At 45.2% G+C, this 17,397-nt stretch overlaps 1 protein-coding gene across 1 annotated transcript in view; it reads left to right on the forward strand.

Annotated features, from left to right (window-relative positions):
• The window catches only part of RAB22A (RAB22A, member RAS oncogene family), a 47,270-nt gene that overhangs the window by 15,956 nt on the left and 13,917 nt on the right, over positions 1-17,397 (forward strand). The window contains exon 3 of the mRNA XM_010841827.1: positions 16,539-16,620. Coding sequence (XP_010840129.1) covers positions 16,539-16,620 — 82 coding nt within the window. The remainder of the gene's footprint in view (positions 1-16,538; positions 16,621-17,397) is intronic.

Here is a 17,397-nt window from a genome sequence, read left to right on the forward strand (position 1 = left end):
AACCCCGTGGAGTCCCGAGAGGCCCTCCCCCCCGCTTCCACCGCCATGTGTGAGTGGTTGTAAAGTGACTCTGGATTTGAGCGGATTTGATGTGTGCATCTGAGGCTCCCTTTGGAGCATCTTCCTCCCAGGGCACCCCCTCTCCCTCTCCAGCACAGTGGTAGCCCCAGACCCCGTCATCCAGCCAGCGGTTTTCTGCTTGATCAGTTGGGGAGGGTCCTCCCCATGCAGGTACCACCACCAAGTCTGGACTCCAGAGCTCTCAACTTTGACTTTTAATTTGAATATTTAATTTTGCTTTTAAGATAATTACTGGTGTATCTGTGTTTAAATACAGCAGTTTTACACTTTGCTTCTTATTTACCTGGTCCTGTGTTCTTTGGATTGAATTTTGTTTTGGTTTTAATGCCATGTTTCTGAACTGTTAGTTATCTTGGTACTTACACATTCTTGTTCAGTCTCTCAGTCATGTCTGACTCTTTGCAACCACATGGACTGCAGCACACCAGACGTCCCTATCCTTCATGGTCTCCCAGAGTTTTCTCAGACTCATGTCCATTGAGTCAGTGATGCTGTTAAATGGTGATGCCATTTAGTTGTTAAAGAACAACTAAATACATTCATTAGTTGTTCTTTAACTCTTTACTCTTGCCATCATCTTATGTATCCTCGCCTTATTCCAGTCTAATGTAAGTTACTTTCACCACATTCCAACAACGCAAGAATCTCAAGTCTAATTTCTCTATCTCCTGGGTTGTATGCTCTTACCTCGTTAATTCCAGACCTCACAGGATCTTTATTATTGCTACACAGGCACCATTCCTGTCCCTTTTTTCCACGTTACTTTTCCTGTTGCTTTACATTCCTGCCTGCATTTCTGGCCTTCCATCTGGGGTTATTTACTTCATTCTGAAGAAACACCATTTCATATCTCCTTTACTGTACTCTTCTGGTGCTGGTTTTTTTGTTGTTGTTGTTTGAAAATGTCTTTATGTCATCTTTTTTAAATTGAGCTTTTATTTACATACAATAAAATATAATTTAGCTAGTCTTTATGTTGTGTTCAAGTGCCACCAAGCTATAGGACATTTCTCTTACCCCAGAAAGCTCCCTTCCTGCTGTATCCACCCTTGCCTCGCCAACCTAACTGCCATCTGACTTCTATCACGGTAGAGTAAATATATTTAAACTTTATATAAATGGAATCTTACTATATGTACTCATTTGTGCTGCCTTCTTTTGCTCACAATACTGTTTTTGAGATTCATCCATGTTTTTGCATGTATCGGGAGTTTGTTCCTTTTTATTGCTCAGTTGTATTGTATGAATATACCACAATTTGTTTATCCAGTCTCCTGTTGATGGACATTTAAATGGAGTCCAGTTTTAAGCTCTTATAAATAAAGATGCTTTGAATAATTGTATACATTTGTGTGTGTGTGGAGTAAACTCCTGGAGTTTACTCAAACTTGTGTCCTTTCTCCTCCTACCTTCAATCTTTCCCAGCATCAGAGTCTTTTCAAATGAGTCAGTTCTTCCCATCAGGTGGCCAGAGTATTGGAGTTTCCGCTTCAGCATCAGTCCTTCCAATGAATATTCAGGACTGATTTCTTTTAGGATGGACGGATTGGATCTCCTTGCAGTCCAAGGGACTCTCAAGAGTCTTCTCCAGCACCACAGTTCAAAAGTTATCAATTCTTCAGCACTCAGCTTTCTTCACAGTCCAACTCTCACATCCATACATGATCACTGGAAAAACCATAGCTTTGACTAGATAGACCTTTGTTGGCAAAGTAATGTCTCTGCTTTTTAATATGCTGTCTAGGTTGGTCATAACTTTTCTTCCAAGGAGAAAGCTTCTTTGAATTTCATGGCTGCAGTCACCATTTGCAGTGATTTTGGAGCCCCCCAAAATAAAGTCTGTCACTGTTTCCATCTATTTGCCATGAAGTGAAGGGACCCAAATGCCATGATCTTCGTTTTCTGGATGTTGAGTTGTAAGCCAACTTTTTCACTCTCCTCCTTCACTTTCTTCAAGAGGCTCTGTAGTTCTTTTTTGCTTTCTGCCATAAGGATGGTGTCATCTGCATATCTGAGGTTATTGATATTTCTCCCAGCAATCTTGATTCCAGCTTGTGCTTCATCCAGCCCAACGCTGGGCTTATGTACTCTACATATAAGTTAAATAAGCAGGGTAACAATATACAGCCTTGACGTACTCCTTTTGCTATTTGGAACCAGTCTGTTGTTCCATGCCCAGTTCTAACTGTTGCTTCCTGACCTGCATACAGGTTTCTCAAGAGACAAGTCAGGTGGTCTGGTATTCCCATCTCTTGCAGAATTTTCCACAGTTTATTGTGATCCATATAGTCAAAGCCTTTGGCATAGTCAATAAAGCAGAAATAGATGTTTTTCTGGAACTCTTTTGCTTTTTCCATGATCCAGCAGATGTTGGCAATTTGATCTCTGGTTCCTCTGCCTTTTCTAAATCCAACTTGAACATCTGGAAGTTCACAGTTCACATATTGCTGAAGCCTGCCTTGGAGAATATTGAGCATTACTTTACTAGCATGTGAGATGAGTGCAATTGTGTGGTAGTTTGAACATTCTTTGGCATTGCATTTCTTTGGGATTTGAATGCAAACTGACCTTTTCCAGTCCTGTGGCCACTGCTGAGTTTTCCAAATTTGCTGACATATTGAGTGCAGCACTTTCACAGCATCATCTTTCAGGATTTGAAATAGCTCAACTGGAATTCCATCACCTCCACTAGCTTTATTTGTAGTGATGCTTCCTAAGGCCCACTTGACTTTGCATTCCAGGATGTCTGGCTCTAGGTGAGTGATAACACCATTGTGATTATCTTGGTCATGAAGATCTTTTTTGTACAGTTCTTCTGTGTATTCTTGCCACCTCTTCTTAATATCTTCTGCTTCTGTTAGGTCCATACCATTTCTGTCCTTTATTGAGCCCATCTTTGCATGAAATGTTCCCTTGGTATCTCTGATTTTCTTGAAGAGATCTCTAGTCTTTCCCATTCTGTTGTTTTCCTCTATTTCTTTGCATTGTACACATTACTTTTGAGCATATACCTGAAGAGCATATACTTTTGAGCATATTTCTTATCATTGTATAACAGATTACCCTAAGCTTAGCAGCTTAAAACAACAATGAATTTGTACTGTCTCACAGATTTTGAAGGTTAGAAATCAGGAGCAGCTTAGCTGGCTATTCTGACTCTTGCCATACTGACCCCTCCATAGGGCTGCCTGAGTGTCCTCCCAACACTGGAGCCCGAGGTGGAAGCCACAATGTCTGTGACCTCACCTTCATTTCCGTGATATCCTCCTGGTTACAGGGGACAGCTTCACTCGCTGTGGGCGGGGACACACAAGGACATCCGCACCACGGGTACCCATAGGGCCGTCTTGAACGCTGGCACCGCAGTAGGTTTTAAGGCATGTTTATAAGAACTTGCTGTTTTCCATAGTGCTTACATACTCTTCTCCGTTCCTACCGGCACTACATGAAAAGTCCGTTGGCTCCACATTTTCATCAGTTGTTTTTAATTTTAGCTATTTTGGCAGATTACAATCATGTTTTGAGGCCTCTTTTCATTAGATACAGAATTCTCGGTTTTCAGTTATTGCCTCGCAGGCCTTTGAATATAATGTATCCCATTTTCATATGACTTCATCTGTTTTGATTGAAGTCAGGTGTTAGTCTTGTTGCTGTCTCAATATTAACGTGTCATTTTCTTCTTGGGAGCCTTTGAGATTTCCTTTTTGGCTTTAGGTTCCAGCAGTCTATCTTTGATATGCCTAGGTGAGATTTTTGTTTTATTCATTCTGCTTGGGTTCATAGGATGTCTTGAACCTGTGGTTTGATGCCTTTCAAGTTGGAAAATTCTCAACCATTATCTCTTCAATATTGTTCCATTTTCTCTCCTCACATTCTCAGACTGCTATTACATATAGTTTAGAATTTGTGTATGTGCCTCTTCCATTCTTTTCTATATTTTCCTTTTTTTTCCCTCCATGCCTTAGACTAGGTATTTTCTCCTGGCCCTTCATCCAGTTTATTAATCACTTTTTCAACTAATTCTAATCTCATTTTAAACCTATCTATGAAGTTCTTCATTTCAGTTATTATTTTTCTAAAGTTCTAGAATACTGTTGATTTTTTGTTAGTGTACCTTTTGTTTGTTTGTTTTGCTGAAATTACCATACTAATCACTGTTATGATACAATGTTTTGTTATCTTCATAGTAAATATTGAAAACTATAGTCATTTTTCTATTTATTTACTTACTTGTTGTCTGACCCCACCACTCCATAGTTCTATGAGAAGGGGAACCTTATCCAAAATAACCACTGGTGTATCCTCAGTGCCTAGCCCTTAATTATTTGTGCAGTAAAAAAAAATTTTCTTTAATTATAAGATTTTTATAGTTGAATACAGCCATCATCTCTCTTTACCAATCTGATTCATTTCAGATCCTCCTCTTTATCATCTTCTGCCCTGTTATTTCACTGAAACCACTGTTTCTGAGTGTAACATCAACTCATGAATGGCCATTTTATTGTATTTGTCCTCTCTAGAAATATTTGGCGTACTTTTTTCACTGCAGAGCCTCTTGTTACCTGGCATACAGTTCTGATTCTCCTCCTTCCTACCTTATGGGATGGTCCTCTTTTTTCTGTTTCTTGGCCTTGGCATCCACTCCTGAAATGTGGAAGCAGGGAGGGTTTCTGCCATGGTCCTGGGTCTTCCCAGGTGACTTCATTCACACTCACAGCTTTAAGAAGATCCCCTTTCTCCAGTGACTGTGTATCCCTGCTGTGTCACTACAGACACACTCTGGACACCACGTGTCCGCCTCTGACCTCCTCTCCCGACCCTCTCGTCCCAGAGGCCTCAGCTGCCTTGTCAGTGAGTCCACCACTGAGTGGAAATTGGTACAAGCACTCCATGCCGCAAGTAATAGTGATAATGTGTATCATATTCCATTCTTCACATGTGGTCACTTAACTCTTAAAACAGCCCTGTGCACTCACAGTTCAGATATAAGAAGTCAGAAGATTCTCGTCCAAAAAATAAAACAAGCAAAATTAATTTTTAAAAGCACACTAGACATCTGAGCTCACAAAGAAACCTAAATGAATGCAACTTCAGACAGTGACAAGCCACTCATAAGAGAGAAGGGACCCCTGGCTGCTGTCCATCTCTGCAGAGACAGGAGTTGGGGGAGCTGCAGGAGACGGGCCCGTGGGCTCTCAGCTGTGGAGACTTGAGGCCACAGGCGAGCCCAGAGAAACCTCTCTGAGGGAGTCCCCATCTTCGCTGGACATTGGGTGACTGTAACCAGGGCAAAGGGTCCAGGCGGGGAACTGGAAAGCCAAGATAACTCCTCAAAATTGTGATCACATTTACTGATCCTTCCTCCACTGCATCCAGTTAGCCACTAAGCTCATCTAATAAAATTTATATTTAAAGTCAGGTCAGGAGAGGACTTCCCTGGTGGTCCATTTATAGGAAACCAAAGGCCAATCAAAAATCATCTGTGAAGTAGAGGTCAAAAATGGTTTGCCTGAGGTAGGTATAAGACTTAGCTAGAAAAGGGCATAAGGAAACTTTCTGGGCTTAGGGAAATGTTCTGTATCTTGTTTTAGACAGTAGTTACACGAGAATGTGAAACATCAAACCCTATACTGCATGTTATTGTTCATTAATATTACTTGGGTAAAATTTAAAGCGTTTTAAATTCCTGTGTTTTAGGTACTGAAGTTATTCCTAGTTTTCAAATGAGAGAACTGAGGCAAAGAGAGGTTAATTGACTTGCCCAGTTGGTGGCAAAACTAATAAGCAGAGCGGGTAGTCTGTCTAAAAAGCCCGCATGCTTAGTGAGAATGCTCTTGTCTCATATCCTTGCCCAGAAATCCTACTTCTAGGACTTTATCCTTCAGATAAACTTACTCACGTAAGTTTCAGACAACAAGGGCAGTAACTGTCCAAGGTTAGTAATTGCAGCACTTGATTAGTAGGTATCTGATTATATAATTTATAGTATAATCACTCGATAGAATGTGATACAGGGGGAAAGGCCAGCTTGAGAAAACCTCTTGTACTTATACTGGATGACCTCCTAGGTTGTAGCACAGGATGAAAGAATCAAAAGTGTGTTTTATGTTCTACCATCTGTGCTAATAAAGAAGGTTGCGGGGGAAACTGCATACACATATTCTGTGTAAACCATGGGCGTATCAGAAAGACAACCTGAGAAGCAGATGAGATAGTTTCCAGGGCGAGGAGTTGAGTGGCTGGAGAGAAGGATGTGCAGGAGAGTTCAGTCCAGTGCACCCGCTCTATGCACTGTGGGTCATGAAGCCCATGAGCATGTTGCCTGTTGTGAAAATCAAGGCGCAGACTACGGTTTGGAAATACCTGAATCACACATCACACACACCGCTGCCTGAGCCAGAAGCCTGCCTCAAACTTCTTAGAACTGTCCCTCTCAGCAGCCCACACCTGTAGCTTTAGGGTGTCAGCCTCATGGTATCCCTTCACACCCATCAAGCCAACCCCATCTTTCTGCAGGACCCTCTCATGGCCTCAGAGCTCACCTCCATTTCCGTCCGTCTTGTTTGAGCACTCAGCGATGCTCAGTTTCCCTGGGTTTTGCCTAGAATTCCATCTCCACTTCTGCCCCGTAAGGTCTTTAAAAATAGACATCCATCTCACTCACCCATGGATTATTAAGGGCTTGGTATCTGGCGGAAGGTATCTGTTGCGCACTTCCAGAATTCAGCTTTCAAACAGATCTGGTGACACCATCCCTTCCTCCCCTTGGGGCTCCTCGCACTCTCAGCTGTCTCTCCCAGAACATCACCCTTCGGATGACTCCACACAGTGCACAGGTGGAAGTTTTAAATTTATACTGTGAAGTATTTCATTGTGTGTTAGAAAATACAAAACTAGTCCCTGAATCCTGTGGGATTTTAATTTTACCAGTATTAATGCTCAGACAAGTTTAAGTTAAAAAAAAAATAGAAGAATGAATTTTTTTACACCATTCAGCAGTAAGTAAGAGCACTGGAGCACGAATATGGCAGAAATGGTGATGGTGACACCCTGGCCTTTGGGAGATCCTGATGAACAGGAAACAGGGCCTCACAGAGCCGAGGCTTATCAGTGTGAAGGTGCAGCATCTTGTAGACCTTCACCCCCCATCTGCCCCCACCCTACCCGGAGCCTTTCATGTGGTTACCACCCCAGCCCTGCCTCACCAGGCTCGCCCTGCAGAACCACTGTCATTCTTGCACATTTTCATCATTCTCTGCTTCTCTTCCTGCCTTTTCTCTTGTAGAATGTGTCCCCACCCCCTCTCGGGTCTTGTTGCTGGGCCTCTGCTGGGCAGACACCCCCCTTAAACTTCTGGGTTCAGCTCAAACTTCAGCCCTTCTCATGAAGTCCTCCCTGGTGTAGTAGTTTCTGTTTGCTGCTGTCACAAAATATAGCAAATTTATCATCTTACGGTTCTGGAAGTCCAAAATCAGTCTCGCTGGCTAAAGCCGGGGTCTTGACAGAGCTGGTTACCCTGAGGCTGTGAGGAGGGAACTGGCTTCCTTGACCTCCAGCTTCCAGGGGCGTCCTGTCGTCCAGCCTCTGTTGGCATGGACAATGTTTATTGTCAGGTGTTAAGAGTGCAGAATAGTAACAAACCAGAAGGCTGGGGGGAGAAGCAGGGCATGGCTCTCCTCCCCCAACACCAGGGCCCTGAAACCAGGCCAGGTGGTGGGCCCCTGGTCACTTCAGGCCCAGCACCCTCTGGAGAACAAGCTCCAGTGCAAGAGAGCTCCTCACAACACAGGGGAAGGGAGCAGCACCCCGGAAGATGCCCTTCACCCATCTTCAGGGCACACAGTCCTGCTCTCTCCTTCCATGTTCCATCACCATCTCTGGCTCCAACTTCTGGTCTCCTTCTAAGGACTGTTGTGATTATGTTGGACTGTCTCATTAATCCAGGATCCTTACCCCAACATGAGATTTTTAACCTAATTGTATCTGTAAGGTGCCCCTTTTGCAGTGGGAAGTAACATATTCACAGGTTCTAGGGTTGGAATGTGGCCATCCTCTAGGGTGGGAGTGGAGGGGTGGGGTGGTCATCCAGCCTCCCACACCTGGAGTCACTGCTCCCCTAGGGACTCAGGTGTGGCTTTACCTGTGAGCCTCCTGGGGACAGGGATGAGGCTGCACTCACTCTGCCTGCCTGGGGTTCCTGCTCGCATGTGTTTGAGGGAGTCACCCCCCAGGCGCACTACGGTCCTGTGGTGCTATGGTTCCAAGACCAGGCTCGAGGTCTTGCCTGACGAGGGTCCTAGCTGTGCTGCTGTCCTTCTCCGTCCCCTCCACGGCTTGTCTACAAACTGGTGCTGACAAATCAGATCTGCCCCGGAGGCTCACACGAAGGACTCAGTGGGGCCACACGTATGGTGGACGAGAAGAGCACTCACCATTATGACCACTCAGTCGGGGCAGCTCATTCCTTCCCGTGACTGTTGATTTTACTGTATGTGATGCAAACGATTTTCCTGTTGGGTTAACTTATTCTTAACAAACTTAGGAAAAGAGATGCTGAACTCTTCATTGTTAAATTTAATTATCTTTAGGTTTAGAGTAGTGTCTTCATTGAGTTTAAATATTTTCACAAACAGTCTTAGAATGACAACAGTGTAAAAGGTCCTGGAGAATTTGCTCAGGGTGACCCGTGAATGAGCCTGTGGATTCAACCATCTCGTGTGCACCCACAGCTCTGGTGCAGGTGGGTGGAGCCTCCCAGGAGGGGGCCCTCTGCAGGGTGGTACGAAATGGCACGTCAGCCCTTAGACCTCATGAATCTGAGAAATGGTAGATCTCGTGAGTCTGAGAAATGGTAGAGTTTAAAGGTACATGAGATTCTGGAACTTGCATACAGAGCTGAGGTTATGGACACTCATTAAAAGGCACCACATACCATTATGAGGGGGTTTCCCTGGTGGCTTAGCTGGTAAAGAATCCACCTGCAATGCAGGAGACCTGGGTTCGATCCCTGGGTTGGGAAGATCCCCTAGAGAAGGGAACGGCTGCCCACTCCAGTATTCTGGCCTGGAGAATTCCATGGGCTGTAGAGTCCATAGAGTTGCAAAGAGTGGCACACGCCTGAGCACCTTTCACTTTCACCATCATGAGGATGACAGCATCTGTGTGTCATTCCAAGAAAAGGGCTCAGGGGTACTAGACTGTGAGCCAGGTCATACCTGTGTTTTGCAGAAGCCCAGCGAGTCCACTGCAGGTAAAGGAAAGGCGTTTTTAAAACCCCTTGTAGCAAGTACTTCGATTGGGAACTCCTGCTCCCACCAAAGATTGTGGTGATGTGGAATGTCTGGAAAAAATGGAGAAGTTTATGAAAGGCAATCTAGCTTTAGGAAATAATGCTAGTAGGGATTTTAGATTAAAGAGGTAATAAGATCTGCCTAGACAGAGTGAAGAGAGATGGTTTAGTAGTGAAAAATAAGGGTGTCAGACAGGTAAATGGCAGGCTGGAAAATAAAAATGTGTCATTTGGATGGCAGGAAGCCATTGCCTGTTTTTCAGAGAGCCAGATATGAACTTATCCTACCGTCCGTGTCATTTAACTTGAGCATTAAAGGAGTGATCCTGGGATGGAGTGACGCTGGGAGGGAGAAATTATAGTGGTCCCGCTTGAAGATGAGGGTCCAATTTTGAATTTACCTCAGGGACTAAAGTTCAAGTGTAGATTAAATATAAAATGGAGAGCCAGACAGTTCTCTCAGAGTGGATGAAAGTAACAAAGAAGAGCTGCAGACCAATGTTTCCGTGGAAGGCCGACACCACGTTCTGATTGAGAACTCAGAACTGGAGACAGACTGCTGTGAGGGTGGAGTGAAATTAAGCCCCGTCTTCACTGCCTTTAGTGTGGGGACAGTTGTGAAGTGTCCCGACGGTGGAGCAGAGCTGCAGTCAGTCAGATTCAGGAGAGCATGTCCTCCGCAGATGAAACCCTGAAGCGTGGGCCATGCTGGAGGCCTTCTGCCTAGTGCGCCTCTCGCCCCATGCCTACCCCGAGCCCCAGCGTCATCACTCTAGATCAGTACAGCCGAATCCAAGTGCCGACGGGGAAGAGGTGGTCCTTACTGGTGTGACAGGCCAAGCCCTCTGGTTCTCAGAAATCCACAGAGATGCCTGTTGCAGTGAGAGGCTTCAGGGGCGCGGGGAGGAGGGGTTTGGTTGTCCCATCACCACCACTTGCGCTGGGCCCCGTCCAGCATCGCCGCTGCTTCCTTAGCAGGGTTCTGAGAACCCATCTCCGGCAAGATGCCTGGGAGCTGGCCTAATGGCTGAGCGGGAGCAGGTCGTGAGGATGTCCCTGGGCGTGGTCAGCCCTGCTGGTGGCACCCCACCCCACCCCCTAGAGGCCACACTCCTGGCTCAAGAGCCCCCCGAGTTGCCTCTAATCTCAGCTGTCTCTGCGCTTCAAAAGTACTTCTTATTGTGTGCTCCGGGGAGCGCTTGGCTGAGACTCCCTGAAACTGTGGACATCATGGAAGGCCAGGTGGCTTATAGCAACATAGTAGATGTTTTGTCAGAATTCCAGGGTAGCCAGCAGGGAGGTGAGGAAGATGCCCCTGTTACAGAAGAAGACCTGAACCGCAAGGTCCATACTTCCTGGCATTTAACAGATAAATTTAAAAATAGACAAATAAGCCAGGCAGACATTGTACAGGCCTTGTGGCAGACACGCTGAGGACAAAATGGGATGGTGTGTGTTGCAGGGTGAAGTTGAGATGTGAAGCCACCTGGCTTGGGTGGACCACACACATTTCTGTGACTGTTGGCAGTTGAGCTAAGACCTAAAGCCTGAGGAGCGTTTGGCCAGAGGGGAAAGTATTCACAGAAAAGGAACTGTCAGCGTGAAGTCAGAAGCAGGAACAATTAGAAGGATTCAAGTCTGGGGGAAGGAGACCAGCTTGATGTCTGCAGTGGCCTAGGCGGGTTGTGCTGGGCTCATGGTCAGGGCCGAGGTGATAGGTGAATAAAGACAAGCAGAATCAGAAAAGTGGGGGTTACAGCTGGTGTGAATGAAATGAGTTCACTGTCAAGTGGGAGGGTTGACTGGGGACTATGTTGCGGAGCTTGGGCTTATAACCTCTGTCTTCTCTGAGAAGGAAGAAATGAGCTGCTGGCCTGGGAACAAGGGGTGGCAGGCAGCGGCTAGGGGCTGGAAAACAGTCAGTCATAGGAGTGTGGGATTGTTGCTGGGTGGAAGAAGAGGCCTGGGGTGGGCCCAGCTGACATAGGATCGTCCCCACACCAGTCCTGGCTTGGGGACTTTTCCTCCAGCGGGACAGCCACTCCACCTGTGTGCAGAATAAGCAGGGAGAGAGGCTGTCCTGGGTGGTTGAGACAGGACAGATAAGACTCCTAAAGAATTGGCAGTTTGGCCAGTGACACTGGCAATACAAGGACAAGAGACCAGTAGATGTGGAGGCATGACAAGGAGTTGTGAAGGAGTTGTGTTGAGAGCATCCACGGGAGAGAAGGGATGGGTGGTCTAAGGTCACAGACCGGAAGTTGGGTTTAATCCCATAAGATCCTTACATTCATAGTAGCTGCCACTTGTCTGAGTCATGAATCTATACTCTCAGTAAAAGGGAGATGGTTGGCAGGTAGTTTGGACCTCAGTGAATTCTGATCCCAGAAGCGAAACACTTCCTTTTAACATTGCATGTAACTCTCTCAGCTTTTGTCTCCGTGAAGCATATTTCTCCTCTTGCCCTCTGAGCAGCTAGTTTGGGCATGCTGGATGCTCTGGCTCCGTTTATAGGCCCGGTACCTGTTGTACCTCTGACAGCACAGCCATAATTGATGGAGGACTGAGTTGCAAGCGCTTAGGACTAATATAGCAAAGTCTAAACTAAGACATTTCCTGGTGCTGCCTTTAATAATAATAACAATAATAATACCTTGTTTAGAGACAGTACTTTATAATTTGCAGAGCATTTTCACTATATCATATCATCTTCACAATAACTAAGGCTTTTTGAAGGCTTCAGTTCAGTTGCTCAGTCGTGTCCGACTCTTTGCAACCCCATGAATCGCAGCACACCAGGCCTCCCTGTCCATCACCAGCTCTCGGAGTTTACTCAAACTCATGTCCATTGAGTCAGTGATGCCATCTAGCCATCTCATCCTCTGTCGTCCCCTTCTCCTCGTGCCCCCAATCCCTCCCAGCATCAGAGTCTTTTCCAATGAGTCAACTCTTTGCATGAGGTGGCCAGAGTATTGGAGTTTCAGCTTTAGCATCAGTCCTTCCAAAGTACACCCAGGACTGGTCTCCTTTAGAATGGACTGGTTGGATCTCTTTGCAGTCCAAGGGACTCTCAAGAGTCTTCTCCAACACCATAGTTCAAAAGCATCAATTCTTCGGTGTTCAGCTTTCTTCACAGTCCAACTCTCACATCCATACATGACTACTGGAAAAACCATAGCCTTGACTAGATGGACCTTTGTTGGCAAAGTAATGTCTCTGTTTTTTAATATGCTATCTGCTGCTGCTGCTAAGTCGCTTCAGTCGTGTCCGACTCTGTGCGACCCCATAGACGGCAGCCCACCAGGCTCCCCTGTCCCTGGGATTCTCCAGGCAAGGACACTGGAGTGGGTTACCGTTTCCTTCTCCAAATATGCTATCTAGGTTGGTCATAACGTTCCTTCCAAGGAATAAGTGTCTTTTAATTTCATGGCAGCAGTCACCATCTGCAGTGATTTTGGTGCCCCAAAAAATAAAGTCTGACACTGTTTCCACATCTATTTCCCATGAAGTGATGGGACCAGATGCCATGATCTTAGTTTTCTGAATGTTGAGCTTTAAGCCAACTTTTTCAGTCTCCTCTTTCACTTTCATCAAGAGACTTCTTTCTTCACTTTCTGCCATAAGGGTGGTGTCATCTGCATATCTGAGGTTTTTGATATTTCTCCTGGCAATCTTGATTCCAGCTTGTGTTTCTTCCAGCCCAGCATTTCTCATGATGTACTCTGCATAGAAGTTAAATAAGCATGGTGACAATATACAGCCTTGACGTACTCCTTTTCCTACTTGGAACCAGTCTGTTGTTCCATGTCCAGTTCTAACTGTTGCTTCCTGACCTGCATACAGGTTTCTCAAGAGGCAGATCAGGTGGTCTGGTATTCCCATCTCTTTCAGAATTTTCCACAATTGATTGTGATCCATGCAGTCAAGGGCTTTGGCATAGTCAATAAAGCAGAAATAGATGTTTTTCTGGAACTCTCTTGCTTTTTCCATGATCCAGCGGATGTTGGCAATTTGATCTCTGGTTCCTCTGCCTTTTCTAAATCCAACTTGAACATCTGGAAGTTCATGGTTCACGTATTGCTGTAGCCTGCCTTGGAAAATTTTGAGCATTACTTTACTAGCGTGTGAGATGAGTGCAGTTGTGCGGTAGTTTGAGCATTCTTTGGCATTGCCTTTCTTTGGGATTGGAATGAAAACTGACCTTTTCCAGTCCTGTGGCCACTGCTGAGTTTTCCAAATTTGCTGGCATATTGAGTGCAGCATTTTCACAGCATCATCTTTCAGGATTTGAAATAATGTTCGTAGTGATGCTTTCTAAGGCCCACTTGACTTCACATTCCAGGATGTCTGGCTGTAGGTGAGTGATCATACCATCGTGATTATCTTGGTCATGAAGATCTTTTTTGTACAGTTCTTCTGTGTATTCTTGCCACCTCTTCTTAATATCTTCTGCTTCTGTTAGGTCCATACCATTTTCTGTCCTTTATTGAGCCCATCTTTGCATAAAATGTTCCCTTGGTATCTCTAATTTTCTTGAAGAGATCTCTAGTGTTTTCCATTCTGTTGTTTTCCTCTTATTTCTTTGCATTGATCCCTGAGAAAGGTTTTCCTATCTCTCCTTGCTATTCTTTGGAACTCTGCATTCAGATGCTTATATCCTTTTCTCCTTTGCTTTTCGCTTCTCTTGTTTTCACAGCTATTTGTAAGGCCTCCCCAGAGAGCCATTTTGCTTTTTTGCATTTCTTTTCCATGGGGATGGTCTTGATTCTTGTCTCCTGTACAATGTCACAAGTTCATCAGGCACTCTATCTATCAGATCTAGTCCCTTACATCTATTTCTCACTTCCACTGTATAATCATAAGGGATTTGATTTAGGTCATACCTGAGTGGTCTAGTGGTTTTCCTACTTTCTTCAATTTAAGTCTGAATTTGGCAATAAGGAGTTCATGATCTGAGCCACAGTCAGCTCCCGGTTTTGTTTTTGCTGACTGTATAGAGCTTCTCCATCTTTGGCTGCAAAGAATATAATCAGTCTAATTTCAGTGTTGACCATCTAGTGATTTCCATGTGTAGAGTCTTCTCTTGTGTTGTTGGAAGTGGGTGTTTGCTATGAGCAGCGCGTTCTCTTGGCAAAACTTGATTAGCCTTTGCCCTGCTTCATTCTGTATTCCAAGGCCATATTTGCCTGTTACTCCAGGTGTTTCTTGACTTCCTACTTTTACATTCCAGTCCCCTATAATGAAAAGGACATCTTTTTTGCGTGTTCTAAAAGGTCTTATAGGTCTTCACAGAACCGTTCAACTTCAGCTTCTTCGCCGTTACTGGGTGGGGCATCGGCTTGGATTACTGTGATATTGAATGGTTTGCCTTGGAAATGAACAGAGATCATTCTGTCATTTTTGAGATTGCATCCAGGTACTGCATTTCAGACTCGCTTGTTGACCATGATGGCCACTCCATTACTTCTAAGGGATTCCTGCCCATAGTAGTAGATATAATGGTCATCTGAGTTAAATTACCCATTCCAGTGCATTTTAGTTTACTGATTCCTAGAATGTCGACTTTCACTCTTGCCATCTCTTGTTTGACCACTTCCAATTTGCCTTGATTCATGGACCTCACATTCCAGGTTCCTATGCAGTATTGCTCTTTACAGCATCAGACCTTGCTTCTGTTACCAGTCACATCCACAACTGGGTATTGTTTTTGCTTTGGCTCCATCCCTTCATTCTTTCTGGAGTTATTTCTCCACTGATCTCCAGTAGCATATTGGGCACCTACTGACCTGGGGAGTTTCTCTTTCAGTATCCTATCATTTTGCCTTTTCATACTGTTCATGGGGTTCTCAAGGCATGAATACTGAAGTGGTTTGCCATTCCCTTCTCCAGAGGACCACATTCTGTCAGACCTCTCCACCATGACCCACCTGTCTAGGATGGCCCCACACAGCATGGCTTAGTTTCATTGAGTCAGACAAGGCTGTGTTCCGTGTGAAGGCTTAGATCTTCCTTAAAGTGAGAAGTCCTGGTACACATCCTGATTTAACCATGGTAAGTGTAAAAAGTTTTTTAAACTAAGGATTCTGATACTTACCTAAGCTCAGTAATGCTTCAGAAAGTCATTCTATTGATTTCAGCTTGCACTTTCTTGAAAATTATGTAACTGCTACTTGAATCTTTTCAAAGATATTTCAGATTCAGAATATGTGAAAATGTCTAGCCATTGAGTTCATTGTCCTGATTAGGATGATGAGGGTGTGATTCCAAGAGCACAGCTTGACCCTCAGCCCCAGAAGGTTTATTCAGTGGGAAAGAAGACATAATCATCCCTGGGTTCTTCTGCCAGACTGGGATGCCCGGAGGAGGCTGGGAGACAAAGGACTTCCCAGCAGGGAGCTTTCTGGTGGGTTGGGAGAGTAGAAGGTAGCATTGGAGCTAGCACTGGCCTGGGACAGGCCTCTAGAATCTTCATCCAGGAGCCTCCAGAGGGTCTAGGCACGTGTTCCACAGTTCCTCACAGGTTCTCCCAAAAGCACAAGCCCCTGGCCCTGCCTTCAGAGGCCCCTGCATGGAGCAGTCCCTCGCAGAGAGCAGGAAAACCTGTACAGGAGCATTCCTTCTCCACCCAGGACTGGGGTGGCCTAGCAGGACAACCAGTGTGGGGCCGATCTGTTACTGAAACACAGAGGTGGTGATTGGGAGTCTTTGTGCTTCTTGTTGGTATTTTAGTTTTATTAACCCTAGTCTAACACTAGCTCTTCACATGATCCTTTGGTTTAGGAATGGGCTGAGGACAAAGCCAAATGACCTACTCATTACTAGTGCACTCATTTCCTGGACACACAGGTTTTCACAAAAGTTTTCCCATGGTGCCATCTTTCTGAAGAACAGCTTGAGTATATTACAAGGGAGGCTAATGTCTGGATTATCAAATTATTTCATGGTTCTTTTGATGTGAAGTTTAGGCAGCCACAAGCCAAAGAACCCTTCCATCTTAGAGCATGCAGCCAGCATCTGAGTGTCTCATTCATACTCCAAAGAGGACCACAGTCAGAATGTAGTGTGGAGCAGGAGTGTGAGAACTGTGGGGTCTAAGCGATGTTTCCAACTCGGGCTGGTGACGTGGTTTAAATACCTGTGTTCTGATCGTTTAGGTCTCTCTTTGTAGGGCATCTTTTATGACCAAGACTGTCCAGTACCAAAATGAGCTACATAAATTCCTCATCTGGGACACAGCTGGACAAGAACGAGTAAGTCACCCTTTGCATCACTATGTGTTTTCCTGAGGCCCAGGTGAAAGCACCAGTGCAATGCTGGGTCCCGTCGCTTCACGTCACTCACTGCCCTTCTCTGCACCGGAGACACACATGTTCCCATTTGCGCGGCCAGCCCTTTCCTGCTCAACTGGAACCACGAAGTCCACAGATGGAGAAAGTGCTCGTGGGCACTGAGGGCATTTATATATATTTTAGTGTCTTCAAGTAAATGCTGACTAACAGGCCTGATGAAACCCCGCTCAGAGCATGGTGTGTAATTTTGGGGCTCCATCCTCGAGCAGAGATATAAAAGAATTAGTGGTAGGAAGGGAAAGTGAAGCACATCTCATTATAGCCGCCTTTTAAGAGCTAAAGAGGGAACTTTAACAGCATATAAAGTTTGAGACTTTAAGTGAAATGGATGAGCTAACACTGTGCCATGCAATAGTGCTTATTAAACGCCTGATGATAAAGTTGTCCTGGATGGCTGTCTGCCTTGGGAGGGCCTGGGCCAGAAGTGGGGCCAGGGCCATGGTACCTCGGTGCAGAAGAGGATTTGACAAAGCCCACCCAAATGGGACGGGACAGGAAAGTGGGGAAGGGTTTGGCTGCTGCTGCCGCCCCATTCTTCCCTGTGTTGAGTTCCCTGTTGAGGTGTGTCTGGCAGCTGCCCCATTATTCAGCTCCTGTTTAGTTTTGTTTTCAAACAGTGTTATCAAAACAGAACATATGATGGATGCACTGTGCTATCTTAAAGCTCTTAAAAGTATA

The sequence above is a fragment of the Bison bison genome, unplaced genomic scaffold, assembly GCF_000754665.1.
Source record: "Bison bison bison isolate TAMUID 2011002044 unplaced genomic scaffold, Bison_UMD1.0 scf7180017864167, whole genome shotgun sequence".
NCBI classification, from domain to species: domain Eukaryota; kingdom Metazoa; phylum Chordata; class Mammalia; order Artiodactyla; family Bovidae; genus Bison; species Bison bison.